General features: G+C 36.1%; 1 protein-coding gene across 1 annotated transcript in view; it reads left to right on the top strand.

The window, feature by feature from the left end:
• The window catches only part of PTPRR (protein tyrosine phosphatase receptor type R), a 357,511-nt gene that overhangs the window by 144,164 nt on the left and 188,111 nt on the right, over window positions 1–25,236 (top strand). Inside the window, exons 4-6 of the mRNA XM_049782793.1 lie at window positions 781–936; window positions 8,592–8,702; window positions 22,147–22,409. Of these exons, the coding sequence (XP_049638750.1) occupies window positions 781–936; window positions 8,592–8,702; window positions 22,147–22,409 (530 nt within the window). The remainder of the gene's footprint in view (window positions 1–780; window positions 937–8,591; window positions 8,703–22,146; window positions 22,410–25,236) is intronic.

Here is a 25,236-nt window from a genome sequence, read left to right as displayed (position 1 = left end):
GCCAAGAATAAGAGCCCTACTGGTCATAGCCCCAAAACAATAAGCAAACAAACAGATGTGCATTGTTAAAATTGTAAGAAAGAGAATCAATAGCATTACCACTTTTGTGTGGTATTTATTTTATATTTATATCTGACATCTTAATACTTAGAGTAATAAAACCTGTTTCTATTTCAATGAAAAGGCAATTAGAGTAAGAAATGATAACACTATTGAAAATGAGCATTGTAATAAATGAGTCAGTCCATTTGGAAAGTGGGACATATTTGAATATAGAACAAAACCAGTGAAGGAACATCCATCTAGCATCTTCCAAAATTACTTATTTTAGCTAGTCCAGCTTCTTTCCTTAATACAAATTCCAGGAAAAGTATATGAAGCATTAATATCTCATAATTGTACTATTACATCAAAATTCATTTAGTTCAATGAATTTCAAAATGCCTCTGAGGCATACTTCCCCAGGAAAGCCAATTTAAAAAAAATTAAATTATAGAAATAAGAAAAAATAATATGCAGTGAAATAATTCACAGATCTGAAGGTAATACTTAATTGAAAGAAGATTGAAGACTTCGGGTTCTCAATTAGTAATACAATGTGTAGCAGAGAATAATCAAGGTGCTTTTAGGAACCTAACATTCTGGTATTCTTTAATATTTTCTTTTCTGGTATTCTTTAATTCTGGTATTCTTTCATGTTACTAAAGAGAGTATTTTAAATGTTTTTCCAAAGTTACCTAAAATGTCTATTAACAAGTTTGAATGATGTACTTTTACTAGGAAAAGAAGAACAGTGTTGAGTTATATGTGTCCCCCATAAATCGAAAAGGAGGCGTCCCTGATCCTCTGCCAGCCGAGGAAGTGCTGCGTTCACTCAATCTCAATGTTCTGCATCAAAGTTTATCTCAGTTTGGAATTATAGAAGTCTCCCCTGAGGTATGTTGCTGTATGAAATCACTTAGTGGAAACTGTTCAATTACCATGGCATGATGACCCAGCCCCCCCAAAGCATGATGATAAAGTTGTTCACTATTCGTTGTTTGATAATAAAACTTCCTAAGGATCAAAATTCTTAGATCTTGATACTGGGTGTGTGGATCCCTTAAGGACACTCATTTTCAAGTCAAGGAGTTTCTTACTTGATACTTTCCTCTTCAAATTTTTATGACACTTATATTTATTTAAGCAGCAAGTCATTGAGAATAAAAGGCCATTTATATCAATTTGCAAGGTGAGCACTTGAACGTGAAATGTCCCCAAGCACTCTTAACTCTTCTTCAACGGAGAGATTCCACATTGCCTTTGTTGTCAAATGGTCACCAGCTTTTCACCTTTTCTAAAACTGTTGAAGTGAATTTGACATGTGGTTTTTCTTTTGCTGAGGAATCCAATCTTAAGAATTACGAATATTTTCTTCACAGGGTTTTCCAAATTTGGCACATATTAAAATTCCCCTTCCACCCCCAACATCCTCACCATGAATGAATTTAGTTCTCCCTTTTTGTCTTCTACCTCATCCCACTCAAACTCGCTAGAATGATAACCAACCTAAAAATAAGTCATGGAAACCACAGAATCATAGAACTAGACCTTGAAAAAAAACTTGAATGTTATAGAGATAAAAAGTAAAACCCAGGGGCCAGAGAGATAGCATGGAGGTAGGGCATTTGCCTTGCATGCAGAAGGACAGTGTTTCGAATCCTGGCATGCCATATGGTTCCCCGAGCCTGCCAGGAGCGATTTCTGAGCTTAGAGCCAGGAGTCACCGCTGAGTGCTGCCGGGTGTGACTCAAAAACAACAACGAAAAGTAAAACCCATAGAAATTAAGTGACTTTATCAATTTTACAAAGGAGATGATGAATGAAGGAAGATTTAAAATCTAGATACCAGGGACTGGAGATATAACACAGTGGTAGAGCATTTGCCTTGCATGCAGCCGACCTGGTTTGATTCCCATGTGATCCCCTGAGCCTGCCAGGGTGATTTCTGAGTGTAAGGCCAGGAGTAACCCCTGAGCACAGCTGGGTGTGGCCCCAAAACTAATCAATCAATCAATAAATAAATAAAGTAAGTTTAAAAAATAAAATAAAATCTAGACACCAGGGCCAAAGTGATAGTACAGTGGGTAGGGCATGTGGTTGACCCAGATTCAATCCCCAGCAGTCAATAGGTTCTCCCAAGATTCATCAGGAATAATCCCTGATTGCAGAACTAGAAGTAACCCCTGATGTGGGTTTTTATTATTTATTATTATTTATTATTTTATTATTTTATTCTGGGTATGACCCACCTATTCTAAACCACTTTGTAGCAAAGAACACTACCTCTTATTTCAATAATGTCAATGTCATAGAGGTGATATGAAAAGCTTTGGTAAAAGACACTCTGAATTCCTGACCAGGATATAAAATGACAACTTAAAGAGTTTAAATCTGCAAGACTAAAACACTAAAATTTTACTGTCTTCTATCTGTACCGTAGTTTCATTTATATGCAAAATTGGTCTAGTGAAAAAATAATGATGGTGATGATCTCTAGCTTATAGATTTAAAGTCTGAATTAAAAAATTTAATATATGGGGCCAGAGTGGTAACACGCAGTGGTAGGACATTTGCCTTGAATGCGGCTGACCCAGGACAGACACCAGTTAGATGCCTGGCATCCCGGAGCCAAGAGTGATTTCTGAGCACAAAGCCAGGAGTAAGACCTGAATACCTCAAGTGTAGCCCCCCAAAATTTAATAGATGTGGAAATCTTCATATAATTTAGAAAATAAATATAATTTAAATTCAGGATAGATTTGGAAGAATGAAAATATATTTGTCTTTGAAGCATAATTGTGACAACAAACTCCAACTGTACTTCTTCTGTTTTATTCTCCAACCTGTCCCCTCTTTTCTCTCTCCTCCTCACCCCAACAATGTTCTAATCGTGTTCTCTCTTGTCATCAGAGCAGTATTTCTAAAAGCAAATCCAGTAACCTTTCCTAGACATCAATATTTTCCTTTGATTATTCTAGAATCAAGTCTGCATTTCTTTGATTTTTTTTTAATAGTGGTACTTGATGCTATCATGGATGTCAGAGGCATGATCGGTCCTGGTAAGGAGCTGCCCAGCAGAGCAGACCTGATGACTAGGTGCTTGGTTTTCAGTGCTCATGGGATACCAGGGCTGCATCCAGAAATGCTGAGAAAGGGGTGGATCCAATATGAAGCTGGGGATTTGACTCTGCACCTCACATTTTCTAGGAATCTGCTTTCTCTCTGGCTCTGAGTCTGGATTTTTAAAATTTTCTGCATTGTCCTTTGTGCCTTGGACTTTGTAGTAGTTGAATATCCACCTAACTAGTTTATACTTCAGCAAGCCCAAATGCAATAAGAACCCTAATACCTCACACTCTCTTCTTCCTTCACTTGAGGCACAAGTTGCTTGTTTGAGGCATGTTTGTTGTGAGGGTGTTGTTTTGGGGAGTTGCTTTTTTTGTTTTGTCTTTTTTTTTTTTTTTTTTTTTTTTTGCATTTTGGTTTTAGGCCCTAACCTAACAGTACTCGTTACTCCTGGCTCTGCACTCAGGAATCACTCCAATGAGTCTCATGGGATAACAGGGATAAAACAAGTTGATCCATGATCTACAAGTGGGCCAGGTTTCAAAATTAGTCTGGAGATAATAAAAGCATTACTTTCTATTTTCTTATTTTAAATTTAAATACAGTTATGAAGGCTTTAGAAATTGATCATTTTCATGAATGATCCATACTTGGCAATCAAGTAAATCTCAGCATTGAAAAGAACTAGTTCCAATAAAGTATTTGGGGGCTCGTCAACATAGCTCAACCCAATGAAGGTAGGAAGCTTCTTTTGAAAATCATTGCACAATTATTATGGCAGAGAAACCACAAATTCTATATTGCATTTGATTGGAAAGTGTGTTTAGTGGTCCAATGTGACATTTTCTTGAGAGATTGTGAAACTCTACAAATCTAGAAAAGTTAGGGAAAATCATAGAGTTTAATAGTATTTTTATTGACTCTAGGGAGCATTTCCTCAAGGACCAATAGTTTGTATGAGCCTCTAGAACAGATGGATTGTGTGTGTTTAGGCACTGCTAGTACAGGCATTGTCCCCTTAACTGAGGCTCTACATGGCAACATGAAAAACTGAAGAGTAGATTGTCTGCATTTTGCATAAGTCCTCATGGGGGTTCTCAGATCTAGTCTAAAAGACACTGCCAAAACATTTTTTTGACAACTGTTTGAAGTTGCTGAGTGGTATTCTGTAAGTTTCTCCACTTTTTAAGTATTGTTGTGATTAATATTTGAAAAAAGTTTATGTTTCTGTTCTTTGATCTAAACTTTTATTCAAAAGTATTAGCTCAGGGAGGGCAAAATATTTACAACCATAATAATGAATATTGGAGTTTAGGATTTTTGTCTCTTTACATGGGTTAAAAAAATATTGCTGAGAGTTCAAGGGCATAGTTCAAATTGAAGAGCATATGCCTAGTTGGATGTATAAGGTCCAAGATTAATCCCTGGTACCTTCTGAACCCTGTTCCACTGTGGCTCTACTGGCTCCAACATCTGTGGCTCAAAGCATGTATTTCCAATTTTACATTGTTTATTTTCATAGAAATTTCTGTTTCTGCTGATAATATTTTCTTATTTGCTTGATTTTTTTGAATCATAAAGAACTTTTGGGAAAACCAAGAAAAATGCCAAGTTGAGAATATTTTTGTTTATTATCCATTTAGATTTCAAATCTAAGTTTCTTGGGAAAATGGCTTTATTCTTTTTATATATTTTATGTGGTACCTAGAATATTTTAATCATGCAAACTTATTTTATTGTAAGATGCTCATAAAGATAAAACTAGATTTCCTCTTGCCTGATCTGTTGCTCTCAAGGCAATAAACTAAATTTATTATTTTCATTTCAAAAGTTTTTAAAAATTTTATGACTAAGTAAATATTTTGTTTCAACAAGATGTTCTGCACTGGTATTGAAAAAAAATGATATAAGAGTTCATTGTTGTTAGAGTACAAAGTGCTTCCTATTTGCAGGTGAATTTTTAAAAAGGAAGTTAGCAAGTTAAAAAGTAATCCAGCATGCAATCTATTTCTTGCATGGAATATTTACTATGCCAAATAAAAATAAATCATAACCCATTAGTTTAGGAATTATTCCTTCAAATTAGAAGCATCAACAAGCTATCTCTAATCACAGACCTAGCCACACAGTGCCCAGGAGGAACACCATTAATGCCAGTGTGTATCCACTCATTCAAAGGAAATTGTCTACTTTTGTATAACTCAGAGAAAATATGCCATTGCTCTAGCAAAATCATATTGTTGTAGGATGCACCTTATTTATCTAAGTTAATCAAATAATCCAATAACTTGTTCATTTTCATTCTGTGTGCTTCAGCAGTCACTAAAAAAAAAAATCTAAAGCTTCCATATTTCATTTTCTGGTATTTGGAATCCCTTTCTATATTTGAGATCATAATTATTTATTTATTCATTTATATATTTTTTGAGTTTTGGGTTACTCCTGGCTGTAGGCTCAGAAATCGCCCCTGGCAGGCACAGGGGACCATATGGAATGCTGGGATTCGAACCACCATCCTTCTGCATGAAAGACAAATGCCTTACCTCCGTGCTCTCTCCAGCCCCGAGATCATAATTATTTTAATAAAATAAAAATAAAATAAAATGCATAGAATTATTAAACAGAAGATATGTAAAACACTGTTGTCCACAAAACAGTAAACCCAAATTTTAAGTAATAGTACATCCACCTGCTTTGTTCCAACCACAAGATCAAAGATAAAAGGGAAGATTCAGTGGCATTGGTTTGACCTGATCAAATCCTTGAGCTGTTAGCCTCCTGACAAATACAAAAGCATCAAGTTAGTCTTCGGCAAAGGTTGTACTAGAGAATCTCATAAATCATAACCTGTTGATTTGTGAGTCCTGAACTACAAACTTTTCCATTTATTGCCCTGCCCTTATCAAGTTTTTCAGATCTCTGTACAAATATAGTAGTGCTCAGCAGGAATAGCATGACTCAGAAGGAAATCTATTTACCAAGAAAGTGCAGTGACTAAGTTCTAGAAGTTCAAAACATGTGTCTTTCTCACTGGGGGGGTGGGGAAACAGGGAGTGGGAGATAAATTCTTCCATCATCACCGCTTTGGTTAAGAAAGAAAACAAAGGCGATTTGTCTCAAGCAAAAAGGAACATGTTGATATTCCAGGAGGTGTGGAACTATAGCAGGAAAAAAAGAAATGAACCAAACTCAGGTTAGAAATACAAAATCTCTTGCCACCCACATAACCATCCCTTTTTATCCAAACTTTACAGGAAATAAGGCTCAGATCCTCATACATAAGCTTGACAAGTTTATGCTGCCTACTTGATGGCTTAACTAGTTTGCTTTTATAGCAGGCAGTAGATGCTATTCAGTTGCCAATCCCCCTCCTTCCCCCAAAAAAGCACACCTTAATTTCCATATTCATACCTGATTTCTATAAGTGTTTCTCCTCTCTTAGTTGCCAGCACTGTTTATAAAGACACTGGAATAAAATATGCTCTATCTCAGGTCAAAGAGAAGAAGATGAGCTGTTATTTGAATGTAAAATTTCCTTCCCAGAATATTGATCTCTAATTATTTTTACATTCTCCATCAATATTTTATTTACATATTTTTATAATATATCCCAAGTCATGCCTTGCATTGTTGAATTTGTGTATCTTTGAAAGTAGGAAGATGTTAAAGAGACCACATCAGAGATTTATAAAAGAAGTAAAAACTTAATGAAGTCGAGCTATGACAATTGAACTCAGAGACTTTGATTCTTTTTTAGTTAACTCCCCAATTTCCAATACGTACTTGAGTTCTAGAACAAAAATTTTTATAAAAATATTTTTCAAGGCAAAGTTGTTTCTAAATTTTAAGTGTCTAATTCATTTTATTTTCAAAACAGATTTAAAAATAAGCAAGCAATGGGTGGGAACATAGAGAGATAAGTACAAAAGTAAGGAAGTTCTTTACCTGGAACAGAAAAATATGTAAGGTTTCTTTTTAATAATATCTTTATTTAAGCACCATGATTACAAACATTTTTGTAGTTGGGTTTCAATCATAAAAAGTACACCCCCCTTCACCAGTGCAATCTTCCCTCCATCAATGCCCCCTTCTCCCTCCTTCCCCACCCCCTACTTGTCTTCAAGACAGGCATTTTTAGATGAGTAAAAACATTCAAATTGATTTAGTTTTAATATTTTTATTGAATTGTGGCTCTTTTGGTTTCAAGTGAAAGTTTCTAAAAACTATAAATCTATACATCTCACCACAGTATAAAACTTAATAGCATTATAAAAGCTAGGCAATGACTCTGAGTGCTGGATATTATGCTTTGCAGGTAGAGGGCTCCACGTGGTCCCCAAAACACCGTGAGGAAGGGACTCTACTTTAAGGTCTGTTTCAGGAGTAGCCCCTAAGCACTACCAAGTAAGGTGCAAAAATAAAAAAGCCCAAAAAATATAAAACAAAATTATTTAATTCTAAAATTTGACTTTAGTAGATGTACTTTTAAGAATTAAAATCTTACTTTATAAGATGTAAATTCCAGTGTGCATCATTGAAAATAAACATGCGTATAGACCACATCCACTACTAAATGTCCAGTTCTAGACTCGTTGTACAATTGCTGGTGTCCTTTTTATTTTTAATAATGGTTGAAATAAAACCAAGGCATTTATATCTTACTGTTCATTCTCTACCCTTCCTCCCTAAAAGGGTAAGAAAATAATAATAATAATAATAAATAAATATAAATAACAATAGATATATAATATATAACTATATATTATATACATATATTATAAAGAATATATAATAATAAATAGATAATAGATGTACTTAAAAGTATTTATTTCACCTGCTACTACCAAATCATTCTAGCTGGGGTGTGTGGGAGTAAAAATACCTTGTTCACTTGCTAAAATGAAAAATTCTATGATTGAGTGGCACTTTGTTCAGATTTTAACCACGTACAGAGTATGTGTGATAAGATAGAAAGATTTTTTTAAAATAAGGAAATGGTCCTGACAAAGTGCCACGCTAGGTTTGCTTTGCACCTGTTTCACTTTTGTTTAATGAAAGTTAAGTGCAGCAGGGAGATCAGAATTTTGGAGTTGTGGGAGGAAGGCAAGACTTAAAATAGAGTAAAAGAAAGCTTCCTAAGTTGCCTCCACACTGAACAGGGTAGAATTGTTTTACCTACACACCAACCAGGTCCTGTTCAGAATTCCAGGGACGTTTAGGAAGCCTGGGATATGCAGCCATGCAGAGCGTGCTTGCCTCAGGAGCGTGGATGATTCTGCTTTGTGGAAGGACAGCAACCCCCTGTGTTAGATCAGCTTAGGAAGCAAGTCTGGCAGCGGGGGACGGAGGTGTGCGCCCCTCCACTGAATGGAATCCAGCTAAAAATATGCAAGTGTCTGATAAGAACGCCCAGTCTCCTCAAGTGCTTATTTAACGTCGGACTTTCTCTTTTGCTTTTTTTTTTTTCTTTTTTCTTTTTAAAGAAAAATGTTTTACAAGGGCAGCATGAAGCGGACAAAATCTGGAGCAAAGAAGGATTCTATGCTGTTGTCATTTTTCTCAGCATCTTTGTTATTATAGTGACATGTCTGATGGTAAGTGTGTTTCTTTCTGTATTTGCTCCTTTGCTGAGTCCACTGCTTAATCTGACTGGATACTTGGTCATTCAAATGAATGTTTTTACAAAACCGGGGGAACGGAAGCAATCTTATCATTCTGCTAGACTGGAAATATTTCCTATCTGACAGTGGAGTGGTAGTTTAATGAAAAATCTACCGCTTGCTAGATTCTAACCTACAGAAGGAAGGCTGTAATGGAACTGTGGCTTTTAGTAACTTGATCAGTCCTAAGAAAGAAGCTTTACAAAGTGATTTACCAAGGTCATTGAAGTCCCCTGGGCATACTTTATGCTTTATTTCTCTTCTTATAACCTCTTTATGGAACTCGAGAAATTTTTCTAAAAGGAAATATGTCTAAGTTTGCTCCTTAAGCGGTGGTTGATTTCCTTATTTTGAAAAGGATTGGAAAGAGGTCTGTGAATTCTGGGTAGGGAAAGGAGATAATTATAGGCTCTGGATGAAACAATTCACTACCAACTAATTTGTTAGGTGAGTAAGTACCAGAAAAATAAATACTCCAAGTATCTCTGTATAATACAAATTGTAAATGTGCAGCCTTTCAAAGCCTATGTCAAATTTCTTTGAAAAGGTGAATGCAAGCTGAATGTAAATCCACTAAGCTGAGCAATTCTGGTTTTACAATTGAATGAATTAAGTTGCTATTCAGATACAAGGCTATTATTTTCCTATAGTTAAAAAAATTCTACTGTAAAAAAAAATTTAGAAGCTTATCACTGGGCTTTAATATCTTTATTTTTACTGTATGACATGCTTTTTAATGTTGCCATTAAAATATTTATTTTTCAGAAAGTTTTTAAGTCCCCCCCAACTAGCATGTTTCTTATTTCTATAATCAATAGTGTTGCTATGTTTATGCCCCTGCTGAGATGGGATATATGTTAGATTAGGGCTCAGTTTTTAAAGACAAAGGCATAAGTTTAGTAGGTAGACAAAGTTTAGTAGGTCTAAACTCGAAGGATATAAAACAATGATAATGATATTGTGGGGAAAGGCATTTTTCCTGCAATCTAAAGTGAAAGAAATCTTAGCACCCTCAGTTTTGCATCAGAATGAATTCAGATTGGGCAGGCACCAGGAAATATTAAAAAAAAAAACATGACAGAATAAACATGGAGTAAAAAAATTAGCTGATGTTGAGTCTGGAGCAATAGTGCAGGGTGTTTGCCTTGCACCCAAGTTAGACAGGGTGTTTGCCTTGCACCCAGGTTCGATCCCTTACTTCCCATACGCTCCCCCAAGCACGGCCAAGAGTGATTCCTGAGTGCAGTAACCCCTGAGCATCTCTGAGTGTGCCCCCAAAACAAGCAAACAAACACACACCATAGCAAATGCCAAATGATTGAAATGAAGAATAAGAAGTTTCATGGGCGAAAGTGGTTTGGCAGAAATTAGGACAAACACATCCAGACATGTCATAATGTTTTAGAGGGTGTATTATGGCAAATGGCACTTTAATATGTAGTTCTTTCCTTTATGTAAAAAAATCTTTAGTCTTTCTTTCACCAAGCATAGTTAGGTATCTTTCTATGTCACAGAAAGAAAAAAAAAAGGATGACAGAAGGGGAGAACAGAAAGGAAGGAAAAAAAAAGGAACTTGTCATGTGACAAATGAAAAAGATGCAGAGGAGCAAAGACAATGCTTAAAGGAGTAATCTGAGAAAGCAGATTCCTGAGCAGCCCAGAGTTCTAGAACGCAGAGATGAGCAGAGCCAAGCTTTCTGATAAAATGTAAGATATGTTGCTGATTCTGCATTTCTAACTCAGGGAGCACCATTTATTCAACAGCACTGAATGCATCTCTACATGGCAAAGTGTGTAGCAAAAGATCAGTGATAGAAACACCCTGAACCACTCCAGTCCAGGAAATAACACTTCCTTTTACAGAATCTGCAAAAGTCAGAAAGCAGATTTAAAAAGTAAAGTCAGATAAATCTGATCTTAAGTTCCTATAACAGGGACCAGAGCACATCAACGTACATGTGGGTGACCCAGGTTTTGTCCCCCAGGACTTCCTATAGTGTTGTGGGCACAGTCAGGAGTAATCCAGGAGCACAGAGCCAGGAGTAAGCCCTGAGCACCATCGGGTGTGCCCCTTCTCCCACAAAATAAACAAAAATGAACTGAAGTTCCTATAACAAACCAAGAAAAGATTGTTTTGAAAGCTTAGGTGATTGCTGTCTACTGGGTTGGGAGGTCGATTGATCCATTGATTCCATCCTTAGTAACAATCTATTGAGACAATCCATGGTGCCTGTTCTTGGCAGTATGGGCAAAGGAGATAAGATAGATATGATTCTATTCTCATGAATGAGGTTTATAAAGAATCCAAATAGAAATTTAATATTAAAAACCATCAAACTGGATTTTTTTTTCCCCAAAGAGATATGGGTAGTGTGTTTGCCTTTCACAGGGCCTGCTTAGGTTCCATCCCTAGCACCATATATGTTCCCTTCGGAAATTCCAGGAATAAACACTGAGAGCAGAACCTAGAGTGAGCCCTTCAAAATAAAATAGAATATTCTTTAAAAAAAAAGTCAAATGGTTAAAGTATTGTATAATTATAATTATGTGGCATTCTAAATGAGGCCAAAACTATGGGAACAGAAAGAATTGATCAGGTTTGAGAAAAGGGATAAGTATGTAGAATGGAACAGATTTGGGGACTGTGGGGTTATTTTTTGATATTTTGGCAAAAGCATAACATTATAAATCTGTTAAACTCATACAATGTGCAACATAAAGAAAGAATCCTAATCTAAACTAGAGACCACTTTATCATAACAAGTCAAAGCTACTAGGTCTATGATACAAGATATAACAGACTATTGTAAGGTGTTACTAATCTGAGAAATTACACAACAAAGAAGGTGTAAGGAATAAGACTGTGTGTTCACTTTTATTATGAACCTAAAGTTTCATTGGAAGAATCTGTTTATTCTGAGGCCAAATAGCACAGCAGGTAGGGCTCTACACGTGAGCAACCTGAGTTCTTTTTTTTTTTTTTTTTTGGTTTTTGGGCCACACCCGTTTGATGCTCAGGGTTTACTCCTGGCTATGTGCTCAGAAATCGCCCCTGGCTTGGGGGGACCATATGGGACACCAGGGGATCGAACCGCGGTCCGTTCCTTGGCTAGCGCTTGTAAGGCAGACACCTTAACTCTAGCGCCACCTTCCCGGCCCCGCAACCCGAGTTCTATCCCTAGAATCCGTTATAGTTCTGCAAGCCCACCAGGAGTGATTCTTGAATACAGACCCAGGAGTAACTCCTGAGCATCTCTGGTATGACCTAAAAACAAAGCAAAAAAGAGAGGAAAAAAAAGAACCTGTTTATCCATTTTTAAAAAAATTAGCATTAAGTTCCATGGAGAGATGAGCATATAGTTAATCAGTAAAACAAAGCAATAAAACATTTTCATGTGTCATATCTGGCAGTCAATGGAAAGGTAGAACAGCTGAGGGCAGGAATCAGAACAGCTTCTCTGTATTCAAGAAGAAAGGCAGAAGCTAAATGCTTTAAGAAGAGCTTTGATGTGAACTTATGTGTGAACTAAAAAGACCAGGTTCTTTGCTGATAAATTCTCTGCTGGGATCAAAATGAATTGGATGTGGCAATAGGACTCTATTATGTGACCATAATGAGGTGATGATGATGGTTCAGAAGAGAAGTGATGGTAGAAATAGAAATAAGTAAATGACACGGGTTGATCTAAAATATACATATTTCTCAAATATACATATTCTTGTTTATTGCCCATAATTTTCTTGGTTCCATGATGAGAAAAAAGATACTAAGAACTTTCCCTTGGGCATTACTTTATGAAAGATCAAATGCCATTATTTGTGTCCTACATACTGTAGAAATGAAAAGCATGTGACTTTATTATGAAATTATATAGGTAATAGCTGTGAAGAGGATTATGTGTGCCGGATAACAATAACATAAGACTTGGCAAAATTTTTGAAATGTGGCATATTGTTTACTTTCCTTAAAATAAACTAAAAAATATTGCCAGGCATAAAATTAGACGCGCATGACATTTTCAAATATGTGACTTATTTAGCACCTCTCAAATGTGACTGTAGAGTGGGTAGAGAGACGTATAGATAAATACAGTTTTCCAAGAAAAAAATGTGTGGGCAACTTCCAATCCATTCAGTCTGTTTTAGGTGGAGGAATTTATTACTAAGAAGAAGTAGTTCTTAAGCTCGAATAAATAATAAAGAGAACACCATTTATCATTTAAATGAGATCGCTAAAAGTATTTGAAAGTTTATTAAAAAGTGCAAAAGTATTTCTGAAAGGTAGAGATATATGTCTTCAAGCCTTATTGTTTTAGGAAAGCAATTTGAAGGGGAAAAATCAGATGCGTGGGTCAGTAAATGCTCTTGCAGATTAAGTTCATAGATGAGCCATCTTTGCATCATACGGAAAGTTTCTCTGTGGTCTTGTTAGCTGCCACCTTTGACAGTCTGAGCTTCATGCAGAAATATATGTAAAAGGAGGACATAAGTATTCCTTCTCCTTGTCCATTATATGTAATCTCTAAAGACTGAAAGAATTGTGACTAATTTCCTAACTGGAATGATTTAGACACAGAAAATTTTTTTTGTTTGTTTTGTTTTGGGGTCACACCTTCGCTCAGAAGTCATTCCTGGCAGGCTCTGGGGACCATATGGGATGCTGGAATTTGAACTGGGGTCCATCCTGTGACTGCTATCGCTCCGACCCCTAGACACAAAACAATTTTACAAACTAGGTATCTACCTAAGATGAATATTCATTAATAAGCTAGTATCTATTTTTCCTGATTAATAAATCATTTAGCTAAAAACACAACCCTCTTCATGATAATGAAAGCAATAATATCATCATAGTTTCTTTTATTTTAGCACATTTGCTAGTAAATACTGCCTGGTACTACACAATTAATGTAACTTGTTCCCTGGACATGCAAAGGAAGTTTCCTATGGATGCTCAGAGGATCCAGGGCCAACTCATTGAGTCATGGCTGTTAGTTCAATGAGATGACCTGAAGACTGGATGCTGCTCAGACATATGATTCAAGAATTACTATGCCTTTGAGGCAATTTTAGAAAACCATGTATTCTGAAGATCAAACCCCAAGGGACATATGCAGAACATGCTCCCCAAGCACAATACTATCTTCCTTAATGTATTCTTAAACAACTTCAGTATGATTAACATTAAAAAGACTTTATTATTTAATGTGTACAACTTGGTGAGTTTGGCAATAAATATTCATTTGTGAACCCATTACCTCAGCAATATATTCAATGACTAAAAGTTTTCTCCAAGCTTCTTACTACTCTGAGAAGAAAACTCAACATAAGATCTAGTTCCTTCACACGTTTAAGTAGAAAATGCAGTATCCTCAGCTCTAGGCTATAGGCACATAGACGTGATGAATGTATTTTAGTTTCCTAATTTTCCTGATGAGAAAAACCCCGATTCAGAGCAGATAAATGACTTGATTAGGTGAGCGGGTGAGGGCAGGAATAGATGGGGCTGGAATTTAAATGCAAATCATTATGAATTAAAAGTCTGGGCTGTATAAAGGAGTCAGTTTAATTAGTTCAGTTCTATCACTTTATCTGTGAGCATGTGTTTCTAGCTACAAGGTTTCCAATAACAGATGAGATTACCTGCACAAAATGGATGAGTTTATACCATACAATGCCAGCTGTAAACCCACCCCTATTTTTGCACAGAGTATCTCATAGTCTAACTATAATTATTTTAATCAATTATATTCAGTTAGTTACAATTAATTTAATTAATGTAATATTTGGATAAGTATAATGGATTGTATTTAAATTAAATATGATTATATTCTAATTATAATTTTTTCATTTTACTCTTATGCAATTTCTAGACATTGGTCTCCTCTAGAAGCCTGTCACTTTCCAGAGCACCAGGTGGTAGGCTCTCTTTGCATCTAGTGTCTAGTTCCTGGGATGCAATATGGTTGCTTTGTATTTTTCAACTAAAAGAAAAGATTGAAAGTTGTTAAAAACAGTAAAATACTATAAATAATTAGAGAGACAGTATAGGGTTTAAGGCATTAGCCTTGCTTGCAGCCTACCCTAGTTTACTTGTCAGCACATTATATGGTGCCTTGAGCATCTTCAGGAAAGATCACTGAGCAGGAATCAGAAATAAGCCCTGAACATAAGTGGGCATTGTTTAATTACTCCCATCACCAGCCCCCCACCAAAGGAAGATGCTATGTACTTTGGGTTGGTGGCATTTTCTTAAAATTTGAACGTATTTTGGGGCAGGAGTTGTGGCACAAGCGGGAGGGCATTTGCCTTGCGCATGCTAACCTAGGATGAACTGCAGTTCGATTCCTTGATGTCCCATATGGTCCCCCAAGCCAGGAGCAATTTATGAGCAAATAGCAGGAGTAAACCCTGAATGTCACCAGGTGTGGACCAAAAACAAACAAAAAAATTTAACATATTTTAACCAAAACCTCTGAAACTTCTTATGGAAATATATTTGACACATAATACTGATTTAAGTTGTAACTTTCAAGGTATTTTTTCATGCAACGGAGTCTTGTAGAGCTTATATATAATGGGGCTTTTAGTAGCTCTATGTGTTTCTCTAGTTCTCTCCTTCAAACCATTTTTCTCTCATTATAGTTTGGCTTACTTCTGTCATTCAAAATTATTTTCTCTTTTCCTATTTCAAGTGGTGAAGTCACTTTATTGCATCTCAGGATTCAAAATGTGAAATACTGATTTGCCAAAATTATGGTGAGTTTTTAGATTTACCTTTGAAACTAAGAGCATTTGTGCAGAAAAAATCTGCATCTCAGACCTCAACTGACAGAGAGAAAACTTCTGATTTAGAAAAGAGATTGGAATACACGATGTGATGATGTGATAAAGAGTTACAAGAAAAGAGAAAAGTTGAATGACAATGGAGCTAAAAGTAGGAAATTTAGATCAGTGTTGCTTAAAGTTTTTTCCACCTACACCCCATTCCAATCTTATTTCCTTCTTGTGCATCTCCATTACCATTTTCACACACTTGTCCTACCAGCTATCTCCTTTGTCTCATATCATAACCCAATGTTTAGGCAAATTTTACCTCTAGCCACCTTTAAAATCTGGACTGTCCACAAAAGGCCGTAAAGCTCTGATTGTAAAATGCTACTCTAGAATATTTTCCCAAGGTCTGTGTTAATCAAGCCATCACTCTGGCTTTAGATGTTATGTTTGTTTAGCTTTTTGTTGTTGTTGTTGTTGTTATTGCTTAGGGACCAAGCCCACCTGTGCTCAAAACTTAATCTTGGCCCTTTGCCGAAAGTTCATTTAGGAGACTATATGGGGTTCTGGAATCCAACCCGGTTTGTCTTGTGTAAAGCAAGCTCCTAAACCACTATGCTATCTTTCTGGCCTTCATATACCAAATGATTTTAATATCTCTTTTATCACTTTATTAACAACAACAACAACATTGATGACACAATGTACTTGTGTGGGGAGGGAAGGAAATATGTCCTGTGCATTAAATATATATGGAATGTATATATATATATATGTATATATATTAATATATAGTCCTATGCATAGAATATATATGGGCATTCCGACTAGAGCCAGTCGACCACACTCACACACTCACTTAGATTAGTACGACAACCAAATATGCTTGCAGATAATGCCACATGTACCTTGTCGGGCAAAATCCTTGCCTGAGGATCAGTGCTTTCTAAATTAATTAAATCACTTTATTACATAATCTCAGTCCCATTGACCAGTAGCAATTTTTTCAAACGTGCCCAGGTTCTTTCTGACAGTCCAAACTCTTTTTCCAGTTATAAAAACTCTACATATTTTGAGTTCCATCTTTTCCTAGTTAAAGTTATAGATCACATATCATATAGATTAAAAAGTTGACCTCTACCCAAAGATGACATAAACACAATATTATAAACTACGTGACAAAGGCTACTCATCAAAACATCATGGGCTGGAGAGATAGCACAGCAGTATGGTGTTTGCCTTACACACAGTGATCCAGGATGGACCTTGGTTCAATTCCCAGCATGCCATTTGGTCCCTGAGCCAGGAGTGACTTCTGAGCACATAAACAGGAGTAACCCCTGACCGTCACTGGGTGTGGCCCTCTCCCAAAAATCATAAACTCAGGAAAAGTTAAGGAGGACTTTGGATTTGGCCAAGAGCTTATGTTGCACTAATACAATCAGAAAGAGGCCTGTTAAGAGTTACCTTGGCTTTCTCACAGTCAGTTATAGAATATGATTCTTCAAAACCCAAATATAAACAGGCAAACAAATATTTTATTTAGAAGTGAGAACATGAAATACACAACATATACTCTCTTTACTATTATATATAAATCTTGCTACCTTTGTTTCTTTTGTCATTCAGAAAAATTTATTACTTTCTATTTAAAAATGTAAAGTGATCCCCACTTTAAGTTATATGGTATGAGTAGTTATGTGTACATATGTGTCATCCTATTGGTATTTCTAGTGTGATTTTGTTATAATTCTGTTTTTTCAAAGCTGAGGGAAAATTATTTTGTGAGATCTATGGAAATCAAATAGAAGCTGTTAAGTTGAAAACTTCTCATTGTTGAGCACTGTGCCTGAGGAGGAGTAAACATCTTCAGAATTTCCTATCCTTGATTTGTGAAAGCAAATAATATGAGTTAGAAGATTTACTTGCCTGTCACTAAGTATTAGATCTCACCTTTTCTTGCACTATACCATTTGTCATGGAACACTTTAGAACTGACAGCCTTAAAAAAAAAAAGTAATATTTAGCTTTAGCAAACCAGGGTCAACACTACACGTAATAAAAATTTTTAGATTATGGGACAGGAGAGATCGCATGGAGGTAAAACGTTTGCCTCGTATGCAGAAGGACGGTGGTTCGAATCCCGGCATCCCATATGGTCCCCCAAGCCTGCCAGGAGTGATTTCTGAGCGTGGAGCCAGGAGGAACCCCTGAGTGCTGCCGGGTGTGACCCAAAAACCAAAAAAAAAAAATTTTTTTTTTAGATTATAAGAAACTGAACTGATATAAAAGATAATAAAATTCTCTTAATTTGCCTGGGGGTTTGGTTTATAATAAATATTTATAACTATGCTTGAAATATAAAGTGTTTTTTCTTAACGAATACTTTCAATGCATAAAAGGTGTACTTAGAGATCTTATGGCTATGAAAGCTAGGGTAAGGTTACATCTACTGCAGCTGTGATATTAGAGTTGATCTTTAAGAATAATAAAACAAGCCATAATCTAGAAGCAACTCAGGTGCCTGCAAACAGGTGAGTGGCTAAAGAAACTGTGGTACATCTAAACAATGGAATACTATGCAGCTGTTAGGAAAAATAAAATCATGAAGTTTGCTTATACATAACTGAATATGGAGAATATTATGCTGAGTGAAATGAGACAGAGGAAGAAGGAAGGACATAAAATAATCTCACTCATCTCTGGAATATAAGAAAAATAAAAGACTGTGTGGTGATGATATACAGAGACAATAGAAATGAGGATTAGGAGGATCAACCCATGGTAGGAAGCTTGCCACAAAGAGCAGTGAGTACAATTAGAATACAGAAGAGTCTACTATGAAAGTGGCAGTAGGAACTAATCACTGGACAAGACCTGGGAGCTAAAAGGGAATACATTGACATGCATGGCACCCCTTCATTAACAGTAGTGCAAACCACAGTGTCAAAAAAGAAAATAAGAAAGAGAGAGAAGTAAAATGCCTGCCCCAAAGGCAGGTGGTAGAGGGTGGGGAAGAAGGAAGAGGGCATCAAGGAGGGTGTGAGAGGAAAACTAGGACATTGGTAACAGGAAATGTGCACTGATGAAGGTTGTTTTACACTGTAGCACTGTAACTCAATCATGAGCAACTTAATCTGTGGGGGAAAAAATTCTGTATTATGAGCAAAATAAGAAGAAGAATGTAACATGGCTGAGGAAATGGTGCTAAGGACTGGAGCACATACTTTGCATATAAGAGGTCTAGGTTCAGTCCTTGGCACTAAAACATTTCCTCAGCACCACTGGTATCCCATACATTCCCATCCAAATGATGTAGTAACACCAAAGGTGGGGGAGAGGAGTGTAAAAGTGCATGTATAGACTTGCAAGTTAGTGCTTCCCTTATGTGCTCTGGACCCTGCTGACTTTGGGCAAGTCATATTATTTAATTAGAATGCAATCTTCTTGGCACAGTGGTAGGGTATTTGACTTGCATGCAGCTGACCCTGGACTGACCACAGTTCAATCCCCGACATCCCATATGGTCCCCCAAGCAAGGAGCACATAGCCAGGAGTAACCCCTGAGTGTCACTGGGTGTGGCACAAAATTTAAAAAATGCAATTTTCTTAATGCATAATGAAGTCAAAGAGGCTCTAGTAACCAATGCAACTTGGATTCACTCTATTCCTAATTGAATGAAGTCACTTAGCACATAGATACCCAATTTTTGCCTGCTTCCTCCCACCAATGTTTCTTATTAGCACAAGCTGAGATGAGAGAGCTGACACATAATTCACTTTAGATTTTATTCTGCTTAAATACTTCTGAAATTCCTTAACATATTGATTTTTAATTCTTCAATTCTTGGTTTAGATTATCTAATTCATGATTTTAAATAAACATTTTTCAGTAAGGGTCCTTAGGCAACATTTGCTGATTCCTTATATTTGAGATTTTCATGACCTTTAAATTAGTCTATGTTGATAATCAAAGTCCATTTTTCCTCCTGTTTTCATCCTTTTCTCTTTATATTGTTATTTTACACTCTGGGATGTCTCTTGAGTTCACTAGGTATTTGATTTATTTTTTCTCTATTGTCCGCTGTTTATTTTTGTTTTGTTTTGTTTGAAGAACGATTTACTTCCTACCACTGAGTTTTCAATTGTTTATACATTTCTTTTTCATTTCAGTCTAACACATTTGCATCTGAGATTACTATATTTTATTTAGCTAACTTTTATCAATTATTTTTTGTGGGATTGAGGATTAGTATGAGGATTAGCAGTGCTCAGGCCGAGTTTAAGGATCACTCCAGGTGATTCATAGGGAATCATGTCATTCTGGGATTCAGATTCAGGCCTTCTGCATTATGTACATTATCTGTAGCCCATTGAGCTGTTTCTCCAGAGCATATAATCTAATTTTATTAGAGGTTCTCTTATTATTTTGAGAAAGTTAGCAAATATTTTCCAAAATTTTCTAAAAGTAATTCTTAAAGAAATTTATTTCAGCCACAATTACAGGTAAGCTCTTTCCAATTTGCTTCTATTCATTAATACTTTAAAAAGAAAATTATATATAGACTGTGAGCCTTTCTGACAGTTTCAGTATAGAGATAATTAGTAATTAAAAGAACTAAGAAAGAAAAATGTTTTAAATTAGCCTGTGATGAGTTACAGAAAATGTATTAAAAATGCCAGAAAATCCCTCTCACATTAGTGAGAAAGGAAAGATGGAGTTCAGTTGTCCATTGGCCTGTTAAGAGAAAGATTTCCTTATGCTCTATTTTCAGACAATGAGTTGTCACTTCTTCCTATAAATTCACTTACCAAGTCATGAGTAATAATATGTAGAAGCATGAGGACATCTAGTTTCTAAGAAAATTGGAGTCGAGGGTTTAGCACCAAGAGAAGAGAGAGCAAATCAAATAATATACTGTATACTTTAGACGTACATAATTTTGTATGTAAATTATATTCCCTCAAAATAGAAAAGAAAAAGTTAAATAGACCCGTAAAAGAGGGAAACTGTATAAAAAGAGAAGCCTGAGGACTAGAGGGAGTACAGGGCTTAAGAGTGTTGCATGCAGTAGACCTCGGTTCCATCCTTGGCACCACCTGGTCCCCTAAACAACAAGCATTGTTGGGTAGAGCTCTGCAAACCCAGAGCACTGCAGGAGAGGCTCACATAGTCCCATATACTGTAGGGCCTGATCAGCAGCAACTCATGCATGTCTTTTTGCATTAAACTGCCCCAAGAATCATCAGGAGAAGAGACCCAAAAGCCTCTGAGTCATTACTTAGCAGAACCTCCCCCTACTAATATAATTTTTTTATTAAAATTAATTGAAGAGAAGTCTGAGGATAGGAAAGACAGGTTTTACTTCTTTCACAATTTGGTTCATGAAGTATCCCAGCAAACGTAGTCCAATTCTTTTAAAGCTTTAAAAGTGAAGATGCAACCACCTTCTGAATGAATGAGTCATTATATAAAGGCTCTAAGAATGGAGAAAGATGCACTTGTGTTATTTCTGCTATATAAAGATACACAGTAAGAGAAGAACAAGAGGCCCAAAGTAAGAGAACTGGAGAATTGATCACAGAACAAAATTTGGAGAGAGAGATGGAGGGTTTGATTGGTAAGGATCTTTGGGACGTATGTGGAAAGAAGCAGGCAGTACAGTGGTAGATGTAGGGTTAATACATGTATGTATTCAACAATCATTAAAATTACTGTAAACCATAGAACCTCAATAAAATTATTATAAATTAAATTAGAAGGTATTTTGGCTGTTCAAAGTATTCTTTGTTAGGGGCTCCAAATTTATTTTTTTCATGTATTTCCAAGAAACTCGGGTTAATATGATTCATACAGATATTTTTAACATAAGAAATGGTAGTTTATCATGACAATGATAGTGGGAGAGAGAGAGAGAGAGAGAGAGAAAGTAGAATGCTTGTCTCAAATAAAGGCAGTGGGTGGGGGAAGAGGGAGATGGAGGGCATTGGTGGTGGGAATGTTGACTGGTGAACAGTGGGGCTGTCTTTTTTATGACTGAAACCCAACTACAAACATGTTTGTAATCATGATGCTTAAACAAGGATGTGATTTTAATAAATAAATAAATAAATAGGATATGATAGTTTTCATAGTATAACATAACTAACACAGAGAATAATATTCTTTTATTAATATTTTGTGATACACTTTCTCCCTGTCTAGTGAGTATAAATCTCTGTTGCTATAAATATCATACTCCATATTTTACGACTCTCCCTTTCACATGCTTTTCATTTCTGTCACTTTAAAGCCTACAATTGACATTTAGAACTTAATCAAATACTCAGATTAGTTTTTAATATTTTAAGTATATACCCATATATATACATATATAATATTTCTGTGTAGGAAAACAAGAAATCAAAGTTCTACACTTTTGGAAAATATCTTTATGCCACAAAACTGGGAAGTCATCCTAAACGATTTTGCATATTGTATTGTCATTAAACCTTTATTGTCGTATGTCTGCTAGCGAAGGATAAGATCTTACTATGCTTTTGAGTGCAGAAATAAAGCCAGAGGGGAAAATGTCATAGAACATTTTTATATTTCCTTCTATAGGTTCTTTACAGATTAAAAGAAAAATTTCAGCTTTCCTTGAGACAAGATAAAGAGAAAAATCAGGAAATTCACCTGTCACCCATTCCGGTACAGCCAGGACAGACAGAAGCAAAGACAATCAACAGTATGGTCCAGCCTGAGCAGGCCCCAAAGGTGCTGAATGTTGTGGTGGACAGTCAAGGCCGATACACTCCTGAGATCAAAGCTACCACCTCTGCCTGCCCTTCACCTTTCAAAATGAAACCCATAGGACTACAGGAAAGGTAGGAACTTGCTCTGTATTCCTTGCATGTCATAGTTCTTCAAAGAGTATTCTCTGATGGGAAATGAGAGAACTAAAAAAAATGATTGGCATATAAGATAGAATTGCTTATTACCAAATGGAAACCAGCAGGAAGTAATGGTTCATGTGCCTACCAAAAGTCTAGCTGTGTATGAATCTTTTGATTACAGCTGATGCTAAGTCAGTATAGACCCAAGTCAAGGATAGTCCTAACTACAGGATGGTTGCTACAAACATTTGCAGAATGTTTTGTGCAAGCTATAACCTAACTTCACACTATTATCTGTCACCAAAGTGCCCTTAGTTAGAATAATGGGGATAAGTTAACATAGTGTCACCAAACTTCGAATTCTGTTATGTATTATATTAGGAGCTCATGCCACAAATGGATGCTTTATTAAAGTTTCTTCCTTTTCTTCAAACAAAACAAGGATAGAAGATCTCCAGATCATGACATCATTTTTGTTATTTTCTTGTATTGCGAGGTATTTTATTTATTTGTTTATTTTGGTTTTTCGACCACACAAGATGATGCTCAGGGCTTACTCTTGGCTATGTGCTCAGAAATTGCTCCTGGCTTATGTCAGGAAATAGAACCATGGTCCATCCTAAGCTAGCAGGCACAAGGCAGATGCCTTACCGCTTGCACCACCACTCCGACCTTTGGTATTTAATTTATTGATAATTTCCTACTCTGAGTGAATCTAATGGATAAAAATTAGAATATGGAAAATAGGGGTCAGAAAGGTGACACAGAGGTAGGACGTTTGCCTTGCACGGGGCTGACCTAGGACAGATCACGGTTCAAGCCCCTGGCATCCCATATGTTTCCCCAAGCCAGGAGAGATTTCTGAGTGCAAAGCCTGGAATAACCCCTGAGCGTCACCAGGTGTGGCCCAACCGCCCCCCCCAAAAGTAAAATAAAATAAATAGAAAATAAATTTTTTGCTTCCCTCAAAATATTAAGTAAAGGTTTTCCATAATTCTTAAAACAGAGATCTTGGAGTTTACCGGGTGTGGCCCAACCGCCCCCCCCAAAAGTAAAATAAAATAAATAGAAAATAAATTTTTTGCTTCCCTCAAAATATTAAGTAAAGGTTTTCCATAATTCTTAAAACAGAGATCTTGGAGTTTATATATTTTAATTAGAATACATAATTTATCAGAATGTTATTATGCTTTAAATTTACAACATTACCACATCACACCTATCACCAACATGCCAATGATCCTCCATCATTTTCCTGGTTCTTTTCTCATCTGTTCCCTCCCTTCTTATCTCTCTCTGCCTCCTTTCTTCTTCCTTCAGCTCCAGATGACTAAACTCAGTTCTGTTGGCAGAGTCTAAGATTTTTTTTCTTTCTTTCAATTTATCATTCTTTTGTTTCCTTGCTTTATTTCTTTACCCTCTATTCATGAGTAAGATTATTCTGTATTCATTTTATTTACTTCTGCCATATTGCTTAATGTGACGGGCAACCCTCTAGTTCCATTGGAGTTGTTATGAAGTGCAAGATCTTATGTATTCTTATAGCTAAGTAGCATTTTATTGTGTTGTGTATGTGTGTACCACAATTTTTTTATTTACTCATTTGTTGTAAGATACTTAGTTTATTTCCAAATTGGAGGTGGGGGAGAGTAGTGTTGGGCCACACCTAACTTTCTACTCAACAGTCATTCCTGGTGATGCTCAGGAGATTCTGTGTGGTTTTGGGGGTCAAACCTATGTCAGCTGTATGCAAGGCAAGCACCTTACCCCCTATACTGCCTCTCCTGCTACTATTTCTAGATCTTAGTGCTGCACAAATATCTTTTCAAATTTGTGTGTTTTTCTGTTTTGGGGATAAATGCCAAAGATTAGAAGTACTGAACATATGGTAGTTCTACTAAAAATCATTTAATAAATAATCCGTTTTTTTTTCATAGAAGTTGAGCTAAATTACATTCTAAACACCATGTTTATATTTTAAAATATGAGTTAGGGCCAGTCAGAGTAGTAAGAAAATTGACAAGCTCTCAAAATATACTTGCAGCTCATTCTACTCTTATTTTCTTATATCCTATCACTATTTTTGCCTAAGTTTTTAGATCAAATAACATATGCGTGTATAGATTTTGATAAATATCTTCCTTAACACACACATACAGCTTACAGCTTTAAGAAATGTTGAGGCTAGTCATTCAATTTCCTGGAAAGTATTATCAAAGAACAATAAGTTAAGTGAAAAGAAAGGAATTTATTACCATGATTCAAAGTCCTTAAAAGGAGAACATTTTTTTTTCTATAACAAGTGAACAAAAGTGAGTAATCAAACCATCCTCCCTTCCTTCACTCCAGGCCCCCAATACTTCTTGGTTATCTGGTAAGGTTTGTTGGCCTCCAAGTAATAATTACTTACAAGATCCTGCTGTCAAGACTGCAGACTGGAAAGGCAGACAAGCTGGTTCTTCCTCCTGGAGGTTCCCAGGAGTTCGAAGAGAAATTCGACTGAGATCCCCATGTCCAGACTATGTGGTGTCACTTGAAGCCAACCTAAATTCCCCTGTTTGAGCTTCCCTTTCCTTTCCTCTTACATTAAGGCAGTTGACTTTTTCACTTCACTTTCATTACACAGACTAATTGTATACATTTAATTTTCCTTCAAATAGAAGGTATTCCCAGGGTAGGGTGGCAAGAGAGCTCTTTGTTAATACAGACAATTACATGATTAGGGGCATGTTGGCTCTAGATGACTTAGTGCTGATACAATTGATTGAAAGTCATTCTAAGTTTAATTCTGACTGTGCACCATTAATTCTTAGCAATG

The sequence above is a fragment of the Suncus etruscus genome, chromosome 11, assembly GCF_024139225.1.
Source record: "Suncus etruscus isolate mSunEtr1 chromosome 11, mSunEtr1.pri.cur, whole genome shotgun sequence".
In the NCBI taxonomy this organism is placed as follows: domain Eukaryota; kingdom Metazoa; phylum Chordata; class Mammalia; order Eulipotyphla; family Soricidae; genus Suncus; species Suncus etruscus.
The sequence above is the reverse complement of the archived record's forward strand: the minus strand, read 5'-3'. Positions and strand labels throughout refer to the sequence as shown.